Here is a 20,664-nt window from a genome sequence, read left to right on the forward strand (position 1 = left end):
GATTTTAAGAATTTACAATAATGTAGTATTGTACTATAGAAGTGGTTTAATGATAAGAAGTGAAACATGGGGCTTTGATTTTAATTTTCTTTTTTTAAAGTAGGAAGGAAGTAATTCTATAGAAATGTTATCTTTTATGCATCTTAACACAAATCTGCAAGGCTTTCAGAGGCTAGCTAGACTTAGAAACATAACTAAAAGACAAAAGTAGATTAAAATACAAAAGTGAAGCCTAGATTCCAGTGTAACAGTGGACCCCATTGTGCATTTGTCTGTCCCATTAATTCCAGAGGGACATCAGTAGTACTGTGAGGTAAGGAGCAGTTCTGTGCTTTTATTGCTCTTGGCAGTCACAGAATTTCACACAGACACAATTATCATGCTATTAATTCACATGCTTTAAAGGTTTCATGAATCACCTTCAATCCATTTATCAGAGCTTTGTGAACCATCAGTTACCTGCAGAATATTAGGTGAGAACACTGACACAGAGAATGCAGAAATAGTGTTTTAAATATGATTTTAAAATCATTTTTGTACATGTTTCTTTGACAAGTTACTTGGGATATAGATACATAGGACTAAGGGGTGGAGCTGAGTGTCTGGAGGCAAGGGAAGTATTTGGAAAGCTGTGCTTATTTCTTTGTGCATCAGCTTTTGGTCACCTCTGAATGTGATTGACCTGTAATAGTCTTTGTGCTGACTCTGTATGGATACTACTGAAGTGACTGAAGTAATATGCTTGAAACTGTGTAAAATGTGTCATAAATTGCCCATCTGCCATCCTTAAATCCAGACAGACTACCATAAAGCTAAACAGATTACTGAAGGTGCTAAATACATGCAAATTAAATAAGTTTTAAAATAAATATAGAAAGCTACTTAATAAATGTAAAATTAAGCTTGTGCTTCTTCGGGGCCTTTCATGTGTTGAAGTTGACCTGGTGACCTTAAGATAGGGAATGTAACTGCCAGGCCTTGCAACAGTTAATTTTGGGTGTTTTTTCTCTGTTATTTCAGATGAATGTTCACTTAACAATGGTGGATGTAGCCATCAGTGCTCTGTGGTTCCTGGAGGAAGAATTGTATGTTCCTGCCCTGCAGGATTCAGTCTTAGTAGAGACAACCAAACTTGTGAGTTTGTGGATTACTGTACCAAGCACCTCAAGTGTAGTCAAGTGTGTGAACAGCATAAAAATACTGTCAAGTGCTCATGCTATGAAGGCTGGAAGCTCAGTAAGGATGGGGAAAGTTGTGTTAGTACTGGTAAGTTAAATTGCAGTGTATTTTCAATATCCCAGGTTTATTCTAATAAAAAATAGAGGCTTTGGATTATCCAAATGTGGGGTTGACAACAGTCAGAAGCGCTCATTAAAGCTGTCCCTGTTCCTGATGCAGGAGGAAGGGGTATTGCAATATTAGTTTGTTGCTTAAAACACTTTCTAAAGGATGTTAATACCACATAATGTCTAAGTTGTTTGAATTTTTATATAGTTTTTCATGTATATTTAGTATTCCAGCAGATTTACATAAATATATGTAAACCTCCATATATTTATATGGAATACAGGCAATTTACTATGTTTTTTGAGGAAATTAATCTGTGACATCATCATTTTGATTAGTATTACTTGAGGGTTCAGATGTTTGAGACAAACATGTATGTGCAATATAAACTGTCATCACATCTTTAGCCCTTCTGTCAGGAGTTAAAAATAGCATTGATTTTGCTGTCTAGATTATAAAAATTTCAGTTTAGGATTAATTGATATTTTTCTTCTTTATTATATTTATTCTTCAATGGAATTTTAGCAATTCTGAGCACAATGTCCCAATAGATATAATGGTTAAGATATTCTTTATTTATTCTACATACTTGGCATTTATCCTCCTCAGATAATCCCATGAAAAAACACTGAATCAGTAAGCTAGGAAGAAAAGCCCAAGTTTGCTCTTGCTAGTCACCTGAAAGAATTTAATAGTTTGCAGCCAACTTAGCGTTCCATATTTCAGAACAAGCAAATTCTAATCATTCTGCTTTGACAAAGTTTGAGCTAATTTGCAGAGGTTTGAGAACTTTGTTACAGCAGCCCATAATTTACTTATGGGCCAAAATATCTATTATGTGGAATAAAAGTAATGTTCCTCTTTGCCAAACCAGTGAGTAATTAAAAATTAGTTTTATGTAAGGAATGTTCTCTTAAATTGCATGCCTTGCCTTTGAGGGTTTTTTTTGTTTGTTTGTTTGTTTGTTTGTTTTTTAATTAATTAAGAATGTGGTTTACATTCATCAGGCTGGAATTACTGTTGTAATTTCTGGAATTGCCCCCAAATTGAGTTCTTTTTGTTTCCATAATCTTATTTAAATAGTACTACAGTATACGATCTGGGATATATGTTATTCAGCTGTTACTGAGCCATGCTTGTAGTAGACTCTCAAGTCATAGTTCACTGGCCTAATTCTGTGGTTCTTTGTATCTGAACTACATCTTAATGCTGTTAAAGTTCTTATTTTATGACACTGCTTTAGTCTTACTGACTTTTGATCATTCTTATTAGTTTTCATTACGGACATTTCCAAAAATTCAAGAAGTGCACTCTAACTGGGTTACAGAAATGAAAGAATTAAAAGCATTTAAGACAGCTTCAGTAATTAGGTGGAGGCAAATTTGAAACAAACTTTAAATTTAAGCAAATAGAGATGACGGAAGCTAAGGGCGAAACCCCAGAAGTAGAATATACTCTCTTAGGCTTTAAAGTCAGAAAAGAGAGACTACAATTGCTCAGGTTTTTTGTGAAGTATTTTTGCATAATATTTACTGATGGTAGTAAGAATATGGAATTGCAAATTGATTTTTACAGATTTTTCTCCAAGAATGTAATATTGTATTTTGATTTGAGTCCAGTGATGTCAGCTGGTATAAAGAAAAGGGATCTCTTTCTTTACAAGCCACGAAGACACTATGTTAATTCCATCAAAGGGGCAACAAACCTGTTCCATATTAGATTTGGAATATACTTTTAATAATCTTGGCCCCTTTCAGTTTATTTAATTTGCAAGGCATGATCAGTACTTGGAATAACAGATCGACTGATAATTTAGTTGTTGAATGTGTGAACATTATTTTAGTGAAACGAGCACAATATTGGTCTCATTTGTCAATCTGTTAGCCCTAAAAAGTCCATACCATTTACATCTCCATGCGAGAGGCCTTAAATGGACATGAAATAAAGAAAAAAGCTTTCATACACTACTATTACAAGTAGAGTTCAAAGTGATCTTGTGAAGATAAACAGTCCCCCAAATGCCAAACTGCTTCTTCAATAATACCATTTGGTATAAAGGAACTCCTGGAATAGCCATAGTGATTTAAAAGGCCTTGAACTGGGACTAGATGTGTATTATATTAAGGTAGTATCTAGGAATCTTTTTTCTAGCAGAAAAAAATGACCCAGAGGAAAAGTATTACCTTGCCCTGAGCTACATTTTTTGCTTTAAAAAATTGCTCTTTACAGTCAAAACACTTCAGTAGTACACAGCAATAAAGTGTACAGTTAGTATGCAGCACTTCATTTTTTTTAAAATACTGTAAAAAGCATTTACTTGAGTGTCCATCAGAAACCTAATGAGAGGATGAATGCTGAAAATACAGTAATGTATGTGATTTTCGCTCTATTTTTTTTCTATTTTTTTTCTTTTGGATTGCATATCAGAAATTGAGCAGTTCTTTTTTTCTCTCTTGGTATCCCTTTCAACATTTTCCCCTTAGATTCTCCTGTTTTCCCTTATTTCTGTTAATGTTCTCTTCATTTATTGAAGGTTTTTAGTGTTCTGTTTTTCTCTTTCAGAGTTTGTTAACTTTCCATGTATCTTGCTTTCATCTTGTTTGCTTTTTGTTATTCTGGTATCTGTATTGTTAACATTACTGCCTTCCCAAAGACTAAATATTTTGTTCACATTTAAATTTATATTGATCGAACTAAAAGTATGCTACAGAGCTCCATTATTCAGCTAGCAAGTCAATATAAATTATATATTTTCATCCTCTTCCTAGTTTCTCTTCTAGATTTCAAAATAAGTGCCTGATATATTGCACTTGAACTCTTAGATTTTGACAAGCATGCAGAAAAACAGTGTTCTTGACAGATATTCAAAATATCTTTATATTCTCAGTCTTTCAGAATTTGGTGTAATAAAAGTTAGATGGACTCAGAGACACTTAGTGTTCAGGAATGACTGTCAACCTTTTCTTAGCAGTGGGAGCTCTCATATCACTAGGGATATAAATGCAGATAAGATGTTGATCTATGTTTGTGCTTGAGCTGCTTTAGCTGGGCTTAAATTCAATGTTGCTCTTTCCAGATAGCTTTCAACTCTTAAATGGAGGGGAGGGATAAAAAAACAGGGAAGTTGGTCCAGTCCTCTCTGAGCAATGTCAAACTTGCAATTAGTATTTTTTTTCAGATTCCTTAAGCAATTATTTTCCTGTGAGATAAATTTCATAAGATCACAGTCTAGGTGATCACCTTCAGAGAAACAATAAGCTTCAGTTAGCATTTTTTGCTATGTAGAATTTTAAATTAAAACCACTGGAAAGGCTGGAGCATTATTCTTTCTGTACAGCCTTTTTAAATTGTGTTGTTTAGTCAGTAGTCTACCAGAATTTTTTCATAGAACTGCTAATGAAGTGTCATGCCTTATGTTTGTATTATATATATTATACACCTACCTATATGGTAAAAAATTTGGCATATTTATGGAATCAGAAGATACACAGCTGTGTGACTTTAGTCTAATAAATTGTTATTGATTACTTTAAAAAACAAACAAACAAAATTTTAAAGAGTGAAACAAAACAACCATTACATTTTATTGAGTGAAATTTTCATGGCGAATTTTTATGAAAATACTGGTAATCAATAGGTGAAATAAGAGTATTTCTTAATTTTCAGAAGAGGAATCAAGTGGTACAAATATAGTAATGGGACGGGGATGGTTCCTGCAATAATAAGTAAATAAGTTACAGGAAGAGTAAAATAGAGGGGGGGAAAATACAGCATGAGACCTGCTTTTAAGCTAAAATGTCCAAATAAACAATATGGTCTTACTTTGCCTACACATCTTCTTACCCATTTGTCATTACTCATTTGTCATCAGGCTCCACCTGTCTCATCCTTTTCATCAGTGTAGTTGATAATTTCACCATAGGTTATTTGATTAAGCTTAGACTTCTACTTTGGATGGAAAAAACATATCCAATATTACCAGATGTATTAGGTTTCTTTTTTCCACTGTGGTCTTAATTACTAAGAAACATCAAAGAAGCTGCTGGTGAAGTCCATCATGTGTGTTCTTACACACTGGAGTTTCATTTGTCATTAGCCTGTGGTCTCCTGAATAAAAGCTGCCAATTATCAGTAATTAGGAATTTCTCAGGTTCAGATAACTGGTACTTGGGATATAGCCACTAATGTCAGTGATCTTGTTCCTCATTAAATTATTTAACTACTGCAGAACTTTGAAAAATTGGCTTTATAGGAAGTCATTAATTTCTTTAACAAGTAAGAAGATCATCTGGCAAATTCAAGCCAGATTATGAAAAAGTCCATCAAAAGCAGAAGCAGAGCTCTGTGGTACCAGTTTAACTTAAAACATCACAGGTAGTTTATGTGCAGTGGTAATCAAGAGGAAATTAAACTTGTTGAAAAGAGGTGCAAAAGGCTTTCTTTTTAGTGATAAATTGTGCAACTTTTTCTATGAATATTTTAGAAGAGTAGTGCAGTATTTCCTATTGGCATGAGCTTCCAGTAATCTATTTTTTGTATAAATGGAGGTTTAACTGCATGGAAAAAAAATAAACAAAAAACCCCAAACAAACTACCTATCAAACAACTCTTGGAGAAAGAACTGAGGGGAAAGAAAAAAAAAAGGGCGGCAAAAAAAGCTACTTTCCCACAGAAAAGGATTGGTGTAAAAAAAAATTATTAAAATTAATATAGAGGAAATTCAACAGTTTACAGAATGCAATTTTTGTATTTTTATTTTATTAACACAGCTGCTTATTTGAAAAACTTTTTCTAGTCTGAAATAAGTAAGAACTGTAATAAAAATGATTTTAAAGAATTCTATTATGATTGACCTATGCAGACAGCATTTACAGATATTTTTTATATATATGCATATATATTTTATATATATGTATATCTATTTTATATAACTCAAAGGTACAGATACTTTAGCTGTGGTGCATGTGTATCAATAAGCACATAAAGTGCTTGTGTCCTTACTTTATAGTTTGGGGTGAGTTTTGTTTTTTAAGAAAATCATCTGAAAATGCAAGGTACTATTTTTTTGTTGTTGTTCAAAAGGTGCATTATATGTATTTTTGTAACTTTTTTCAATTAATTACCATTTGGAACAATGTATAATTTAATGGAGTAATGTTTTCTGAAACTTTTGAGAAAACAAATCTTAATTTGGATAACAAACCTTTTCTAAAGTCGTTCTGTGGTAGAGCTACAAATCATGGTAGTTTAATACTCCCTAATTTAATGTTTAATATCCTTATTAGTGATCAAAGATAATTTTAGAAGGGAAGAGTAAGAAGTTTGTGGGACTAAAAATGTATTTCAAAATCTCCTTATCAGAAAATTAATTGTTTACTCTTGCTAAAGTACCCTGTGGTTCTCATTAAGCTTGTCATAATAATACAATCTTCTGCTTTCAGATCCATTTGAGGCTTTCATAATTTTTTCTATTCGACATGAGATCCGAAAAATTGATCTTCATAAACGTGACTACAGCCTCTTAGTTCCTGGGTTAAGAAATACAATAGCACTTGATTTTCATTTCAGTCAGAGTTTACTGTACTGGACAGATGTGGTAGAGGACAAAATTTACAGAGGCAAACTCTCTGATACTGGAGGTATGAATTTAGTGTTTAATTTCTTGGCAATAAATATTAGCTGAGCTACCATTGACAGAAACAGAAATTGTGATGGTGTTCTGCCTTTGCAAAGCTTTGTAACTATATTGTACTTGATGTAAGCTAGAAAAATACATTTTGTTATGAAAGTTCCTCTTTGCAGTAGGCTGCAGGGGGAAAAAAATGGCAAATCAAAGGGCTGATATTTCTTCCTGGTCCAATGAATGAAATATTGTTTTTTTTCATTTGTAATTTACCTTCACATTATTACAAAAGTATAAGAATTTATCAGACATCCGATGAATTATCTGCTCTCACCAAAGGAAAGATTTTGCTTCATAATTTTTTAGCTTTTTGAAAGGCTTGTTCTTTTCCCTGATGCTGATTATAGTAATCGTTATAATTACAGTCTTTAACTTCAGAATGTTTTGTTGAAGTATATATTCAGGTGCTTTCATTCCTGCATGAGCTAACAGGCAAAAGGATGCTTAACTTGCTTTTGTTAGAGTTCACATAATTTGTGCATTTGTTTTCTGACACGTTTCTTTTTTCTGAGGTTTTTTTTCTTATTCTTAGTAGGTGGTATTTGTGGGTATCTTTTTATCCACAGATCCAGGCCAGGAAAGAAATATCCTGCATTGCTAAGTGTGTAAAGACAGGCAAAGAGTTGTTAATTTTCAATAAACTGTGGTGTTTGTATGAAACCAGTAAGGTAGTACCAGAACCCCAGTGACTTCTGTGCTGTTTTAAAAACTCAAAATTTACTCCTTCAGTCTTGCATCTGTCAAGAATGCATTTGCAGCTACAAAAATCCCTTTGCCTTCCTGGAAGTACTGAAGGCTCACAGTGCTTCTGTAGCTGCTGTTGGTATGAAAATTTTGAGACCCTCCAGGGAAAATATTTGGTAGGGAAGAGCTTTTTGTAGCCAGTGACAGAGCTTTGTACATGTGAATTCAAAGGAGCAAGGAAAGGCTTTTTATTGAAGACCTTTTCAAAATTTATAGTCCAAACAAAGCTCTCCCTCCTATTTGTGTCCTCAGCACAGTTTTTCAGTTTCTTCTTTTTCTCAATAAGAAATAACCGAAAAAAGAACTGCATGTGTGTCTAGTCCCTGCAAGGTGAAGTATGAGCATCTCCCTGGCAGATGCTGCAAAAAGGTCCCAGGCAGCACATCCACAGCTCCTGTTTTACTCTTCGTGGGAACTTTGACCTTTATTGAGAGTTTCAGATTTTCATTAACTAGTGGAGAAATGTCACATAAAGCAAAGTATTATCCTCCATCAGATTAATCAAGAACTCACTCCAAGAGAATGAAGTAGAATTTTATGTCGATGTTCTCTATATCAGACTGGATATATATATTTTATTTTTTTTTCTCCCCCCAAGTCCTCCCTTTGTTTTTGTTTTGTTTTTTTTATAAGGTGTTAGTGCCATTGAGGTAGTAGTACAACATGGCCTGGCCACCCCAGAAGGTCTCACTGTAGATTGGATTGCTGGCAACATTTACTGGATCGACAGCAATTTGGACCAAATTGAAGTGGCCAAACTAGATGGCACTTTGAGAACAACCTTAATAGCAGGAGCTATGGAACATCCAAGGGCTATTGCTTTGGATCCCAGATATGGGTAATTATAAAAAGATTACTTTTTCATGTTGCAAAATATTTTAAAGGCAGATGGTTAAATGTGTAATTGCTTGATTTGTTGTGATTTATTGTTCCTAACTTATATTTAATAGTTCTTGAAAATATATTTTGAGTGAAGTCCATTATTAGTGTGGTTTTCCCCAGTGAACAGGGTTAAGAGAAGGTAACTTGGGAGTTACAGAGGTTTATTTGTTGGCAAATTATGTCCCTTGCTATATGATAATTTCATTTATTTTTTAATGTGAATGGTAGTGACTGGAGCCTAGTTACTTCTGGTAACTTCTGGTAGTGCCTAGTTCTGGACAGATGTAATTACTGTCCAGGTGATTCATCTCTCTTGATTGCTTTTTGGTGGGACTAGGCAAGTATAGCTTAGATGCTACTGGAAGACTAAACACTGATGGCTCTGAATTCCACCTTTTTTGTTTGATTATCCATATTTTAAATAGAGCTAATGCTTGCCAATTTTTGTCAGTATTTTTTTCACCTGTTCGTAAGGGTTTTTCTATAAACTGGAATAATATTAATTGTAAACAACTGAGTGTAGTAAATCTAGTCTACTACCACAGATATGCATGTTATCTAATGCATGCCATAATTAACATTTTCTAATAAATATTAGAATACTTTCATAACTTTAAACAAAATACTAATTAAAACTGATGAAATCAGGTGTTTTAATAAAAGTATGTTTAAATCAAAATATTGCCAAATTTTGGAGACATGCAGGTACAAAAACTGCTTAGCCAGGAAGGGTAATTTTAGCAATCATCAAACATGAATGTATATTAGTATGTCCATTTATAAATCTTCACTGTAAAAGAAAACAAACAACACTAACTTTAAAACACTGCTTGGGATATTTTTATTTCCTTTAAAAAAAATCTGCTATTTTTTTCACATTTTAATTAAAAGTTAAGTCAATGGACTAAAGTAATGGAAGGGAAGCAAAACTGTTCTTGCAATTCTTAACTCCCTGTTGAGCAAGGTGAAGGTTCTGACTCTGTGTTGAAATGCAGACTACAATGATTTGGGGGAGTCAGAGCAGTGTTTTTGAGTAATTTTGATTCTCTTAGAAAGGCCTTTAGTTTATCATGTTCCTTAATAACTGCTACCCCAAATCACCTTTCTTCCCTTTCTGCCCTCCCAGTTTTCCTCATCTCTGTATTGCCTCCAAAGCTCTCATTTTATGTTCTTAATGAGCAGGCTTTCTAATTATAGAAGGAAGACAAGACAAGCTTTTATTTGTATTAATGGTCATGAAAAAGGGAATGCTATAAGACTTCTGGTTTTTGAAAAACTTCTTGAGTTTCATGATTGCTCTAACACTCATAATGAAAAATTATCTCCGTGTCCCCTTGTCACTTGAAGGAATTTCTATAGTTGCCAAAATTATTCTTTGTTTATTCCTTTCATTTATGACATGTGACTATTTGAACACTGTCCCAACTATTGTGTTATGGAACCATTTGAAATTATGCTGTGTGCTTTAATATTTTCTTATATCTGTTTGTTGTTTGTTTTTTTTCCCCCCTTTTCCTCTCACCAGCATTTTATTTTGGACAGACTGGGATGCCAATTTTCCTCGTATTGAATCTGCTTCCATGAGTGGTGCAGAAAGAAAGATCATCTATAAAGATATGGATACTGGAGCATGGCCTAATGGCCTTACAGTGGATCACTTTGAAAAAAGAATAGTATGGACAGATGCCAGGTAAAGGCATAACCTTGTTTTTATTACCTGTTCATAAATCTTTATGTTTGCATGCAGAAATATAGGTGGAATACAGTTCTATACATTATGTACATAAAGAGTCTTCTGTGCAGGTGCCTCCTTGCCCAGTTCAGCCTCTGTCACTGCAGTCCCAGATCATGGTCCCTGTCCCATTAGCTACAGAACTGCCCAGCAAGTGATGGGGACTTGGTCCAGATGCAAACCCACAGGGTGGCTTCCTGCTCAGACCTTGTCTTCTCACCACAAACTTTTCTGGTGATTTGGCTGAGTCCCAAACCCACCTTCCTGCCTTGTTCACCTCTCTTGGGGACAGTGGTCCTGGACATTGAAGCCTTTGTCCTGCTGTGGTATCATGCAGGGCTCCCAGCTCCCACTGCCTTAGACAGAAGTTGGCCATTGGTCCTCCCTGGTATATTTGGAAGACTTTACCTATTTCTCTATTTTTTTCCCATAAGTTCATCTAAATGGAAACTGATTTTCCTGCTGTACTTTCAGAGCATGGAGTTATATTTGAAACAGAAATATATTTATATTTATATTTTAACAAATACATTTTATTTTATATATTTTATATATTTTTATTCATATTTCTTTATATTTTTATATTTATATATATTATATTTATGTATATTATATATATTATATTTAAAAATAGAATACAAGCAAAGCAGTATTCCAAATCCCTACTTAAATTAATGTGTACTAAATAATCTCTGAAGTTAATGAATGCACTCTTGGTCTTTTCATTATGGAAGAGAGAGGGTTTTATACATTTCTCAGCAATGTTGTTGTAATTGTGTGATTGTTATTTTTATGTACTCATAACTTTGGGGTTATCTTCTAGATCGGATGCCATTTATTCTGCATTATATGATGGAACTGGCATGATAGAGATTATCCGAGGTCATGAATACCTTTCACACCCTTTTGCTGTTTCTTTGTATGGGAGTGAAGTATATTGGACAGACTGGAGGACCAATACACTTGCAAAAGCCAATAAATGGACTGGCCGAAATGTCAGTGTGATACAAAAAACAAGTGCTCAGCCATTTGATCTTCAGATCTATCATCCAAGTCGTCAGCCACAAGGTAACTGTGGAAAAATTAATTAATATTCCAGTGAGAGGAGCTATGTATTCTTTTTTTGTACCAGCATCTCTATAGGAATTTGCTTTGAGCTGACAATTCTTAATTAAATGGTTTATTTAGCAGTGGTGTTCATTGGGTGGTAATAGAATCTTTATTCAGACCAGGAAACTTGATCAATCTCTGCCTGTGAGTGTTGCCCATTTGGACCCTTTCTCTTGATCTGAACAAATAAAATGAATAAATATGGCACAAATATAGTGCAAAACCACATTTATTTAAAAGGCTTCCAGCTTACTTGTTTTTACTCAGAGTATCCAGCCTGACAGAAGTAAAGATAACCATGTTAGCTGTGTCTTTCTTACTCCTCTCCAGGGGAAGATGAACTTCCCTGTGGAATAAACTGCCTATACAATTGTTAGTTGTAAATATTCACTTTGTGCTGTAATTTGCCTCAATTTACAAATTCATCTGTCTGTCTCTATTTGCTTCTCAGACATCTTCTTCACTCTTAAGACTGCATAATTAAGATTCCACCACTGCAGTAGCTAAATATCCTCAATTGGATGTTGTCCATAAACTGATGCTTTTCCAAAGTGTATCTTACACACTTAACAGCTTTCATCTTAAAATAACATTTTCAGTTTTAAATTAACAGAGTAAATCTTTCATGGGAGAATGGACTTGGCCTGCTGGAAGCATGGATTTGGAGTTAGAGACTTCGGGAAACATCAAACTTCTTTTTATCTGAATAGCAATCAAAACCGACTCATTATTTCTTGACAGACTATTTTGTAACTTCTGTTTTTCATTAGTATTAAAGCTTGCCTCCTCAGTGATGTGTATTTTAATTTCAGTTTATACCAGTTTTTAATAGTCTTATTTGTTTATAGCAGAACACTGCACAGGCTTTGGCATTAGTGCTGTAATAGTTGTGTATCTTCAGGTACTATAACTTGAGAAAAAACTGTACTAACCTTGAAAATAGATAAAATCTAGTCAGTTATCATCTGAGCTTATTTTGGCAGATTTACAGCATGTTTCACAAAGACTAATGATTTCCCTATAATTTTGTCTGAAGCTTCAAATTGTTTTATCACTGAATATTGAATCTCTCATTCAGCTAGTAAATATTTAGTCAAGAAATTTAAGTTGTTGACCTCAGTGATCCTACTGGATTCATAAGGACCAAGAAAGAAATCACAGAGTAGCCCATTAGTTGCACATTAGTTTCTAAAATATAACTTTATTTATTATTTCTCTGAGGATTATGAGGATTACAAATGCAGTGATTCTATTTAGCTGCTGTAAAATTATTTTCCACTCTTAAATTATCAGGTTATATGTACTGTACCTACGTACATGTAACTAATAACATAAACAAATAAATCTATATGAATTATAGAGGGACCATATATTGGCTGGGATTTCATCCTGATACTTACCTGTTGGTAGCACTCCCTGCTTCTGCCTTCCCCCATATTTCTTTTCTCTTTCCAGTAATAGGTTTTGCTATTTTTTATTGTCACTTCCTACCTGAACTTTGGGATCTGAGGAACTGTGTTCTTTATTTAGTGTTTTCACAGTAGCAGCAGAGTTCCTGCTAGCCATTTCTTGCTGTCAGAAAAAAAAAAAAAACAACCAAACCTACAAATATTTTCTGTTTGGACTGGGGCCAGACAATGTCTTTAGAGAGACCTTAGCCCAGGGAGACATCAGTCAGCATTCTATAGGCACAGATACCTTGGCCCTGAGGCAAAATACAAGCTGTAGAAGAGTTTTCATTATTTACTTGCCAGAACCAAGAAATTCATATATCAAATTGTGTAACTGGAGCTTTTATTTTATGGTGCAGAAGACACCAGATTCTATTTTTATTTTATGATTTTATTTTATGATTTTATTTTATGATTTTAATTTTATGATTTCCCTTCTGTATTTGGTCTCAATCATTCCTTGTCAGTGGAAGCAGTTTCCTTCTACACATCTCCAGCATCTTGCTTTGCTGGAGCTAGAAAAAAATGATACTATGTGATTGCTTTTTAATTCTTCTTTTGAATCTGTGGCAATTTTGTAATAAATGGAACAAGATAGAGCTTAGAATCCCAAGATTAAACTAACAGTAGATTTACACTGCACATTGTCAGTGTATGTGTAGCACTGAAGGACAAACATTTTGTAGTCTCATCTCTGTATCCCTCTGGGATATCTGTGTGGGTGAAAGGTTATTAGCTTTTAAATATTTTATGCATTTTGATTGAAACAAAGTAGAGCAGAGGTAAATAAATTCTTGTAGCCTAAAGCAACTTTTTTTTCCCCAGTTAATCTAGGACAGATGCTAATTTAAGGCAGTTAAGTTATGGCAGGATATTTATGGTTGGTAGGTTCATCTGTTAGTAAACCACAGGGGACTGTGGATCTGATCTAATGCAGAATGATGTCACATCTCAGGAACATAAGTCTGAGACCTTTTCATCTTCACAAATTCAAAGCTGTGTGTCAGGAATGCCATTAATACAGCAAACACAGGACAGGAGGAATAAGATCCACACTTCTGGAGAGACTCTCAGCTTCCAGGAACCTGTAACTTGGTGATTTTTGAACCTAAAATGGTATTTTTGTCCTTCAAAGCCTTTGATTGATTTTTCTCTGATGAGTATTTCTAGTTGACCTTTGAACTTACACTAATTCTTGATATCTGCAACTTTTGGGGGCGTAGACTGGTGCTGTGTGAGAGAAGACCTTGGGCTTGCTTTGACCCTAATAGTTGATAATTCTGCTCAGTGTGTTCTAGTTTTTGTAATAAGAGAAGTACAGGACATACATTTCATAAGTATAAATATAACATGTTGCTTCAGAACAGGCTCTCTTAGGAATGGATGCTATTTCAGTGCTTGTCCTCATGTATGTAACCAGATGATTTTTTTTCTTGCATATTTCTATGCACTTGTTAAATTTTATCAGGTGTTTAATTTCAGTGACTGTCATGTAACTCTTGTGCAGTTTTTCCTACTTGGGTTAAATTGAATCTTTTGTCATTGTTTTTTGTTTTGTTTCATTTTTGGGTTTTTTTGCTGTTGTTGTTACTAACTTTAATAGTGCATTTCTGAGTTTTTGGAAGTGTAGCATTTGTGCCTGAAACACTGTTGCCTTTGACCTTTCCCCCTTAGCATTACAACATTTGTTATTCTTCTATATTTGTGTTTAGCTGCCTAGTATGTCATTGTGGTTTCTTAAATAATTACAGGCAGTCCCTTCTTAGTTTTGGACTAAGCCCATTAATTACATTTTTCTCTTTTTTTGCAGTACCCTTTCATCTCAAACTGTACACTCAGGGGGGTGGGAAACAGAGAGATTCATTAACAATTTCAGAATTACCATAGAGCTCTTGTACCATATATAACAGAGCATCATGACACTAACTTTGAGCTAAAAATATTTTTGTTTTGTTTCCTGGTGAATATGTAAATTTTTGTTAGATGATATACTAAGTAATTCTTAAAGTGACTGATTAAAAACTGAGGTATAAATAGTGAATATAGAAAATACATATTTATTTTAGAACTAAAGCTTTCTCTAATCAGTCTGAGCTTGCAAATTTTAAAGACTAATGCTAAAATAGATATGATCAGGTAGTATAAAGATTTTAAATTGACTGGATACAGCAGGATCTTTGGTCTTATGAAAAGCAGTGCTACAGAAAGTATTGACAGCGAGGATTAGATCTATAACAGGTTTTAAATATATGTGAGAATAGATTGTCAGCAATTTAGAAGTATCCTTTTGATGCAACTGTAGTGCATATGTTTGAAGATGTAGGCAGAACTTAATCATGTCTTGCACCATTAAAGTATAAGATTAAAATTTTGCCTAGCTAAAATATGATGCCAATTAAAGAGAGGTTCAATCTGGAGTTGATATGGAGGGTAAATTGGTCCATAGTGAATATATGGACCTGAATATAGTGAATATATTCAGACCACGTCAGAGTAACTCTTCATTTGTCAGCTGGTGATAGAATTTCTGAGGGCTTTTTTAAGGGTAACTGGTCAAGAAAAATAAACATTTTGTTTAAATAATGTTTTAGAGAGCAGTCAAGAAGACATATGGTGACAGAGTGACACACATATATATATATATATATATCTGTGCACAGAACTGTAAGAGAAATAGATTGACAAGTAATCAGCAGTGGAAATCAAATAATGCAAAAGTCTGGGCAGCTGGTGCAAATGACAGCCCTGTGTGTTGCCATGATCAAAAGGCAAATTGATTGATGGAAATGATTAGGAAAGGAATAAAGAATCACAGATAGTGATTCTGTATAAATCTGCAGCATTCTCATCTCTTGAATCCTGTATTCAGATGATGTAAAAGATACCAGGAAAGCTTGAAGGTTTTTCTGAGAGCAGAGGTAAGCTGCTGCTGCTTGAAACAGAGCTTCTGGACAGGCTTCTGTATGATGGCAGTCTGTGAAATCATAAATGACATGGAGAAGGTGAATAAGGAAGGGTTATGTGGTTATTCATAATAGGAATAGAAGGAAGTGTTAGAACCAGCATAAGGAAATCAGAGGGCAAAATAGTTATTTGCCTTTAAGAGAATGAGTTTTTATGTGAGTAAAGAATGGGCTTAACTGTTCTTCAGTGGAAACAGTGTGAATATGAAAGGAATATTTCTGTATGTGCTGGCATAAGTAATTTTTAAACCATAGCAGTTTACTTTTCCACTTCTGTATGCTTGTGGAAACCGTTACATCTGCTTTATAAAACTACTTTTTCCACCAATTTTATGTTATGATGTGAGATTTCCCTTATTTCCAAATAATATTTGAGTGGGTATATCATACTGAGAGCCCATATTGCATTTGCCAAAATTCATCACGTAATCTAAGCTTTGAGTCTTTACAGAAGAAAATAATCATGTTAACTTTTTTTATGCCATGTCCTAAGTGGACAGGAATGTACAATGCTTTACATTTTAATGTTATAAATTATAGAAAGTTATGAAAGACTGCAAATTTAGAATCTCACTGGGAAAATTTTATCTAATGGCTTCATGAAGTTACAATGATTAATTTTGTGGCTGTACTAACAAAAAACAAACCAAAACAAAAATACTAAAAAATACACTCCTAGATTAAGAGTTGAATATTAACCCAGAAAAAGTAATTACAGTACCAGTGCACTGAATCGATGGCTCTGGGTTTGTCTCAGTTGGAATTTTCACCACTTTCTTACCAGTGTAGCCTGTGCTGGTTTGACGAATCTTAGTTCCCAAAGGTTTTTTATATTTTGTGTTATTTCATTATTTAATTTTAGCATCCAATCCCTGTGCTGCTAATGAGGGCAGAGGTCCGTGTTCTCACATGTGTCTGATCAATCACAACAGAAGTGCTGCATGTGCCTGTCCACACCTGATGAAACTGGGTTTAGACAAAAAAACATGTTATGGTAAGTTTTTCTCCCAAAGTGTATTTATTTTACAATTTTGAACTCTACAAACTAGAATATGTAGGCTTAAAAACAACCTTACAGTGCTTTTTAATGATATATTTTAAAGGGACATCTACTTTGGGGGAATTGCTAACTTATTCTAATATGAACTGTGTGGAGTTTACATATTTATTAGCATGACCATTTTTTTTTCCTGTTGCTTATGTGTATGTTATGTTAGTAAAACTTATCACAGAGAGATTTATACTGTGGGGTGTCATCAGAAAATGATGAGCCAGGTAAGCAGAGTAACAGAAAGATACTTCATAGCTTAAATCTCAACCTGTTCTTCTGAAGTTGTCTTAGTTTCATTTTCAGGGGTTAAGTAAGTAAAATGAAGGGCAAAGATTAGATGTGCAGACTTGTAAGGAAGTGTTATAAAAAGTTAAAATAAACACTTTTAAGCTAAAAAAGCCCTCAGTATGTCAAACAGTTGGGTCTGTAGAACCTTGTACTGTGCAAGCTTTTCAGTGTTAATAGTGTTTAGGAAATAGAAAAAAACTTAATTGTGTGTTATCAAGGATATTGCAGGGAAAAAAAGTATCCTAGGCTGTTCATTCACAGACTCCGCTAATTTAGACTTTAGAATTAATAATTTAAAAAACTGAGTTCTGTTTTGCATTTAGTGTATCAGCCTTCTTCATTAGTGGTTATCTAAATTAGAACAGTCAATGTGTTCTTTTCCTTCTACCTTTTTGCCTTTTACAAGTACACCGTGAAACTCCTGAATTTTCTTGTTTTCAAAGCTTCCCCATTGCAGTGTTCCCCTGAGGACCCAAATGTTAGTATCTGTTTCAATGTACAAATGAAACAGTATTTTTTTTTGGTTTTAATTAGAATAAGCGGTGTAAAAATTTTAAATATCATATAACTTCTTTTCTTTACATTTCCACAAGACCATACTGATTAAGTGGTGGTGTAAGTTCTTGTCTAGTGTCCAAAATTATTAGATTTTTCCTCTGTAGCATACTTTATTTCTCAAGTGTCACTAGACAGCAGGTTTTCTAGAGATTTTTAAATCATTTCACATAAACTTTAGTTACACATTTGTAAAGAAATCTCAAATGACCTAGACTTCTGCTGCCAGTGTTGTGAAGAGAATGAGGAATGATTATTTCTTTTTTTTTTTTTTTTTAACAGAAAGGAAGAAATTTCTTCTTTATGCAAGGCATTCAGAAATAAGAGGGGTGGACATAGAAAACCCATACTTCAATTTCATCACAGCCTTCACTGTTCCTGACATTGATGATGTGACAGTCATAGATTTTGATGCTGTGGAGGAACGTTTGTACTGGACTGATGTGAAAACACAGACTATCAAGCGTGCCTTCATTAATGGGACTAGCTTAGAAACCATTATTTCAAGAGGTAAATAACATAGTATTTAAATAAAATAATTAAATGTAGGTAAATGTATGTTAAAAGTATGCAAAAGCAGGAGTGTGCTAGTTTTTCTTAGATATACCTTTCAGGCAAATTAGATATTGCCCCGTGTCCTATCATTGGCCATAACTAAAAAGAGCCTGGATGTGTCCTCCTAGTCCCTTTACATATTTATAAAAAATAATTAGTTCTCCCCTCCTCTTCTCCAAGCTGAAAAGCCCCAGGTCCCTCAGCATTACCTCAAAAGGGAGATTGTCCACTCCCTTCCCCATCTTGGGAGGCTCTCTCTCAAGCAGTTGTGTTCCAACTGATTGGCATCAGGCTGTTTGCAGCACTTAAGATGATGCCATGACCAAGAGGAGTCTTTTGATTCTCTATCTTAGAATCCTGAATACATTTGCCCTGTCGTTGCTGTTTCAGTTTCTTAAAATACTAAAATTCAGTTGAATTTCCTGAGCATTTTTTCTTTTTTTGTTACAGGTAGGTTACATACAGCAATAAAAGGAAACTTAAAATCACTGCAAATGGAAAATCACAGCAGTTTTGTCTCTACATTAAACTCCTTTATTGCCTCAACACTTTTTCTCTTTATACTGAATACAGAAGCTTAGTGGATTGGGAAGTCCATACTTGATTGCTCCAACTATAGGGTAGCTCCAGTATTAAAATGATTTTTTTGTTGTCCTTGCTAGTGGTGAGGTTGGTTTGTTGCCAATCACTGCCCGTTCCTCTGGTGGCAGGCCATGATGTTCCTGTATTTTGTAATACACCTGGCTGCTTGAAAATAAAAACTGTATGAAAGAGATTATTTGGAGATGGAAGAGATTATTTGCAAATTTTGCAACCTTTGGTTCCCCAACTGGGAATGAGGAGAAGATAAGAACTCAGTTCTGTAAGATCAAACTGGGAACCATTGAGAACAAGGAAGAAAAAAAAAAAAAAAAGAAAATACTTCTTTAGTTGGTTATTTGGGGACTTCACAAAATCAGTGAAAGCTCTGCCCTGGGTGTTGCTTTGGAAGAAATTCATTCTGTATTGGCATGTTTTAGGGAAATAGACAAATATAGCTATATCCCCACTTGAATATGCAGATGGATGAAATTATTTTGTTTATCTGAGTTGAGTATCATGATTTTTTTGTTGTTATCTTGGAGACAAATTTATTAACAATTGGAAATGTTTTTCAGCACCAGCAGTGAGTAGAAAGTTTAGGAGTGCCCTTTAGAACTCCTTACGTCATGTACTGAGGTGTCTAAACACTGAGGTGTTACTGTTTGGGTTTTTTTAAAGGTAGTAGAAGGAAAAAATTGTTTACTATGTAAAATACATAGTGAAAAAAAAAAAAAAAAAAAAAAAAAACTTGTCAAGGAACTTAGAGAAACATACTATGTGTGGATGAATCTGTTTATCAGTTTTCTTCCATATTCTTTAGAATGCAGTAGATTCCATGATGGAGATTTTCTGTTGTTTGGGTTTTTTTGTGTCAGATGTAACTTACTGTGTATAAAATTTGCAATTCTTTGGTGAAATTTGATGTTCTGGCACACCAAAACATTGTAAAAACTACTTATTTTGTGTAAATGATCTCATTTGCTTACAGTTATACTTTTATACATTTTATAAGAACGTAAGAAGCTTTGTAAGCACATACTAGTGGGATTCTCTCGGATGAAGTCTTATGCCAGTGTCAGAAAAATGCCAAATTAATACTTTAATCTTTTTAAGAGTATGAAATGCTTGGTTTCTAGCTCCTTCAAACACAAAAATAAAAACAAAAAAAACAAAACAAATGAACAAACAAAAAATAATAATAATAAAAAGGCAGGGGATCAGTTTAAAATAGGTCAGGGCTATGTATTTGCTGTCTTTATTGGGTTGCCAAAGTTCTTAATGCCCAACCAGTCTTTTAACTTATGGATATGGAAGCCACAGCTTTGTTTGTTTGTCAAGGACAATATTTCTCAGTGGAAGTAACCACCTGAAGCTGACAAAACAATTGTAATTTACAGACCATGACCTATAATGAGATGCTGAAGTCCCCTCCAGTTTCTTCATCTCCAGAGCTCCAGAACCATTGCTATGCCAAAGCAGAGTGGCATCTTGGCATCTAGATATTGTGCAGCATTTAAGGCTTATAACATTTTTAACTCAATATTCTCCTAAGGAACACTATCACATACAAAAAACACTTGTGCAGATACCAAATAAATCATATCTTACTCATATCTTACTCATGCTTTGCCACCTGTATCAGTGGTGTGGGGTAACCACAGCTAAGACTCAGATAAACTCCTTTTGGTCAAAGTGAGAGAATTCCTGAGTTGAGATTAAAACAGTTGAACAGAAAAAGCTGCATGCACAAGCATAGAAAAATGAACAATTCATTCACTGCT

The 20,664-nt window shown here is 34.2% G+C and overlaps 1 protein-coding gene across 1 annotated transcript in view; it reads left to right on the forward strand.

Annotated features, from left to right (window-relative positions):
• LRP1B (LDL receptor related protein 1B) overlaps positions 1–20,664 on the forward strand; it is a 631,173-nt gene that overhangs the window by 445,586 nt on the left and 164,923 nt on the right. Inside the window, exons 23-29 of the mRNA XM_071746448.1 lie at positions 1,021–1,266; positions 6,729–6,926; positions 8,348–8,552; positions 10,122–10,286; positions 11,152–11,396; positions 16,715–16,846; positions 18,029–18,256. Coding sequence (XP_071602549.1) covers positions 1,021–1,266; positions 6,729–6,926; positions 8,348–8,552; positions 10,122–10,286; positions 11,152–11,396; positions 16,715–16,846; positions 18,029–18,256 — 1,419 coding nt within the window. The remainder of the gene's footprint in view (positions 1–1,020; positions 1,267–6,728; positions 6,927–8,347; positions 8,553–10,121; positions 10,287–11,151; positions 11,397–16,714; positions 16,847–18,028; positions 18,257–20,664) is intronic.

Source organism: Heliangelus exortis, chromosome 6 (genome assembly GCF_036169615.1).
Source record: "Heliangelus exortis chromosome 6, bHelExo1.hap1, whole genome shotgun sequence".
NCBI lineage: Eukaryota > Metazoa > Chordata > Aves > Apodiformes > Trochilidae > Heliangelus > Heliangelus exortis.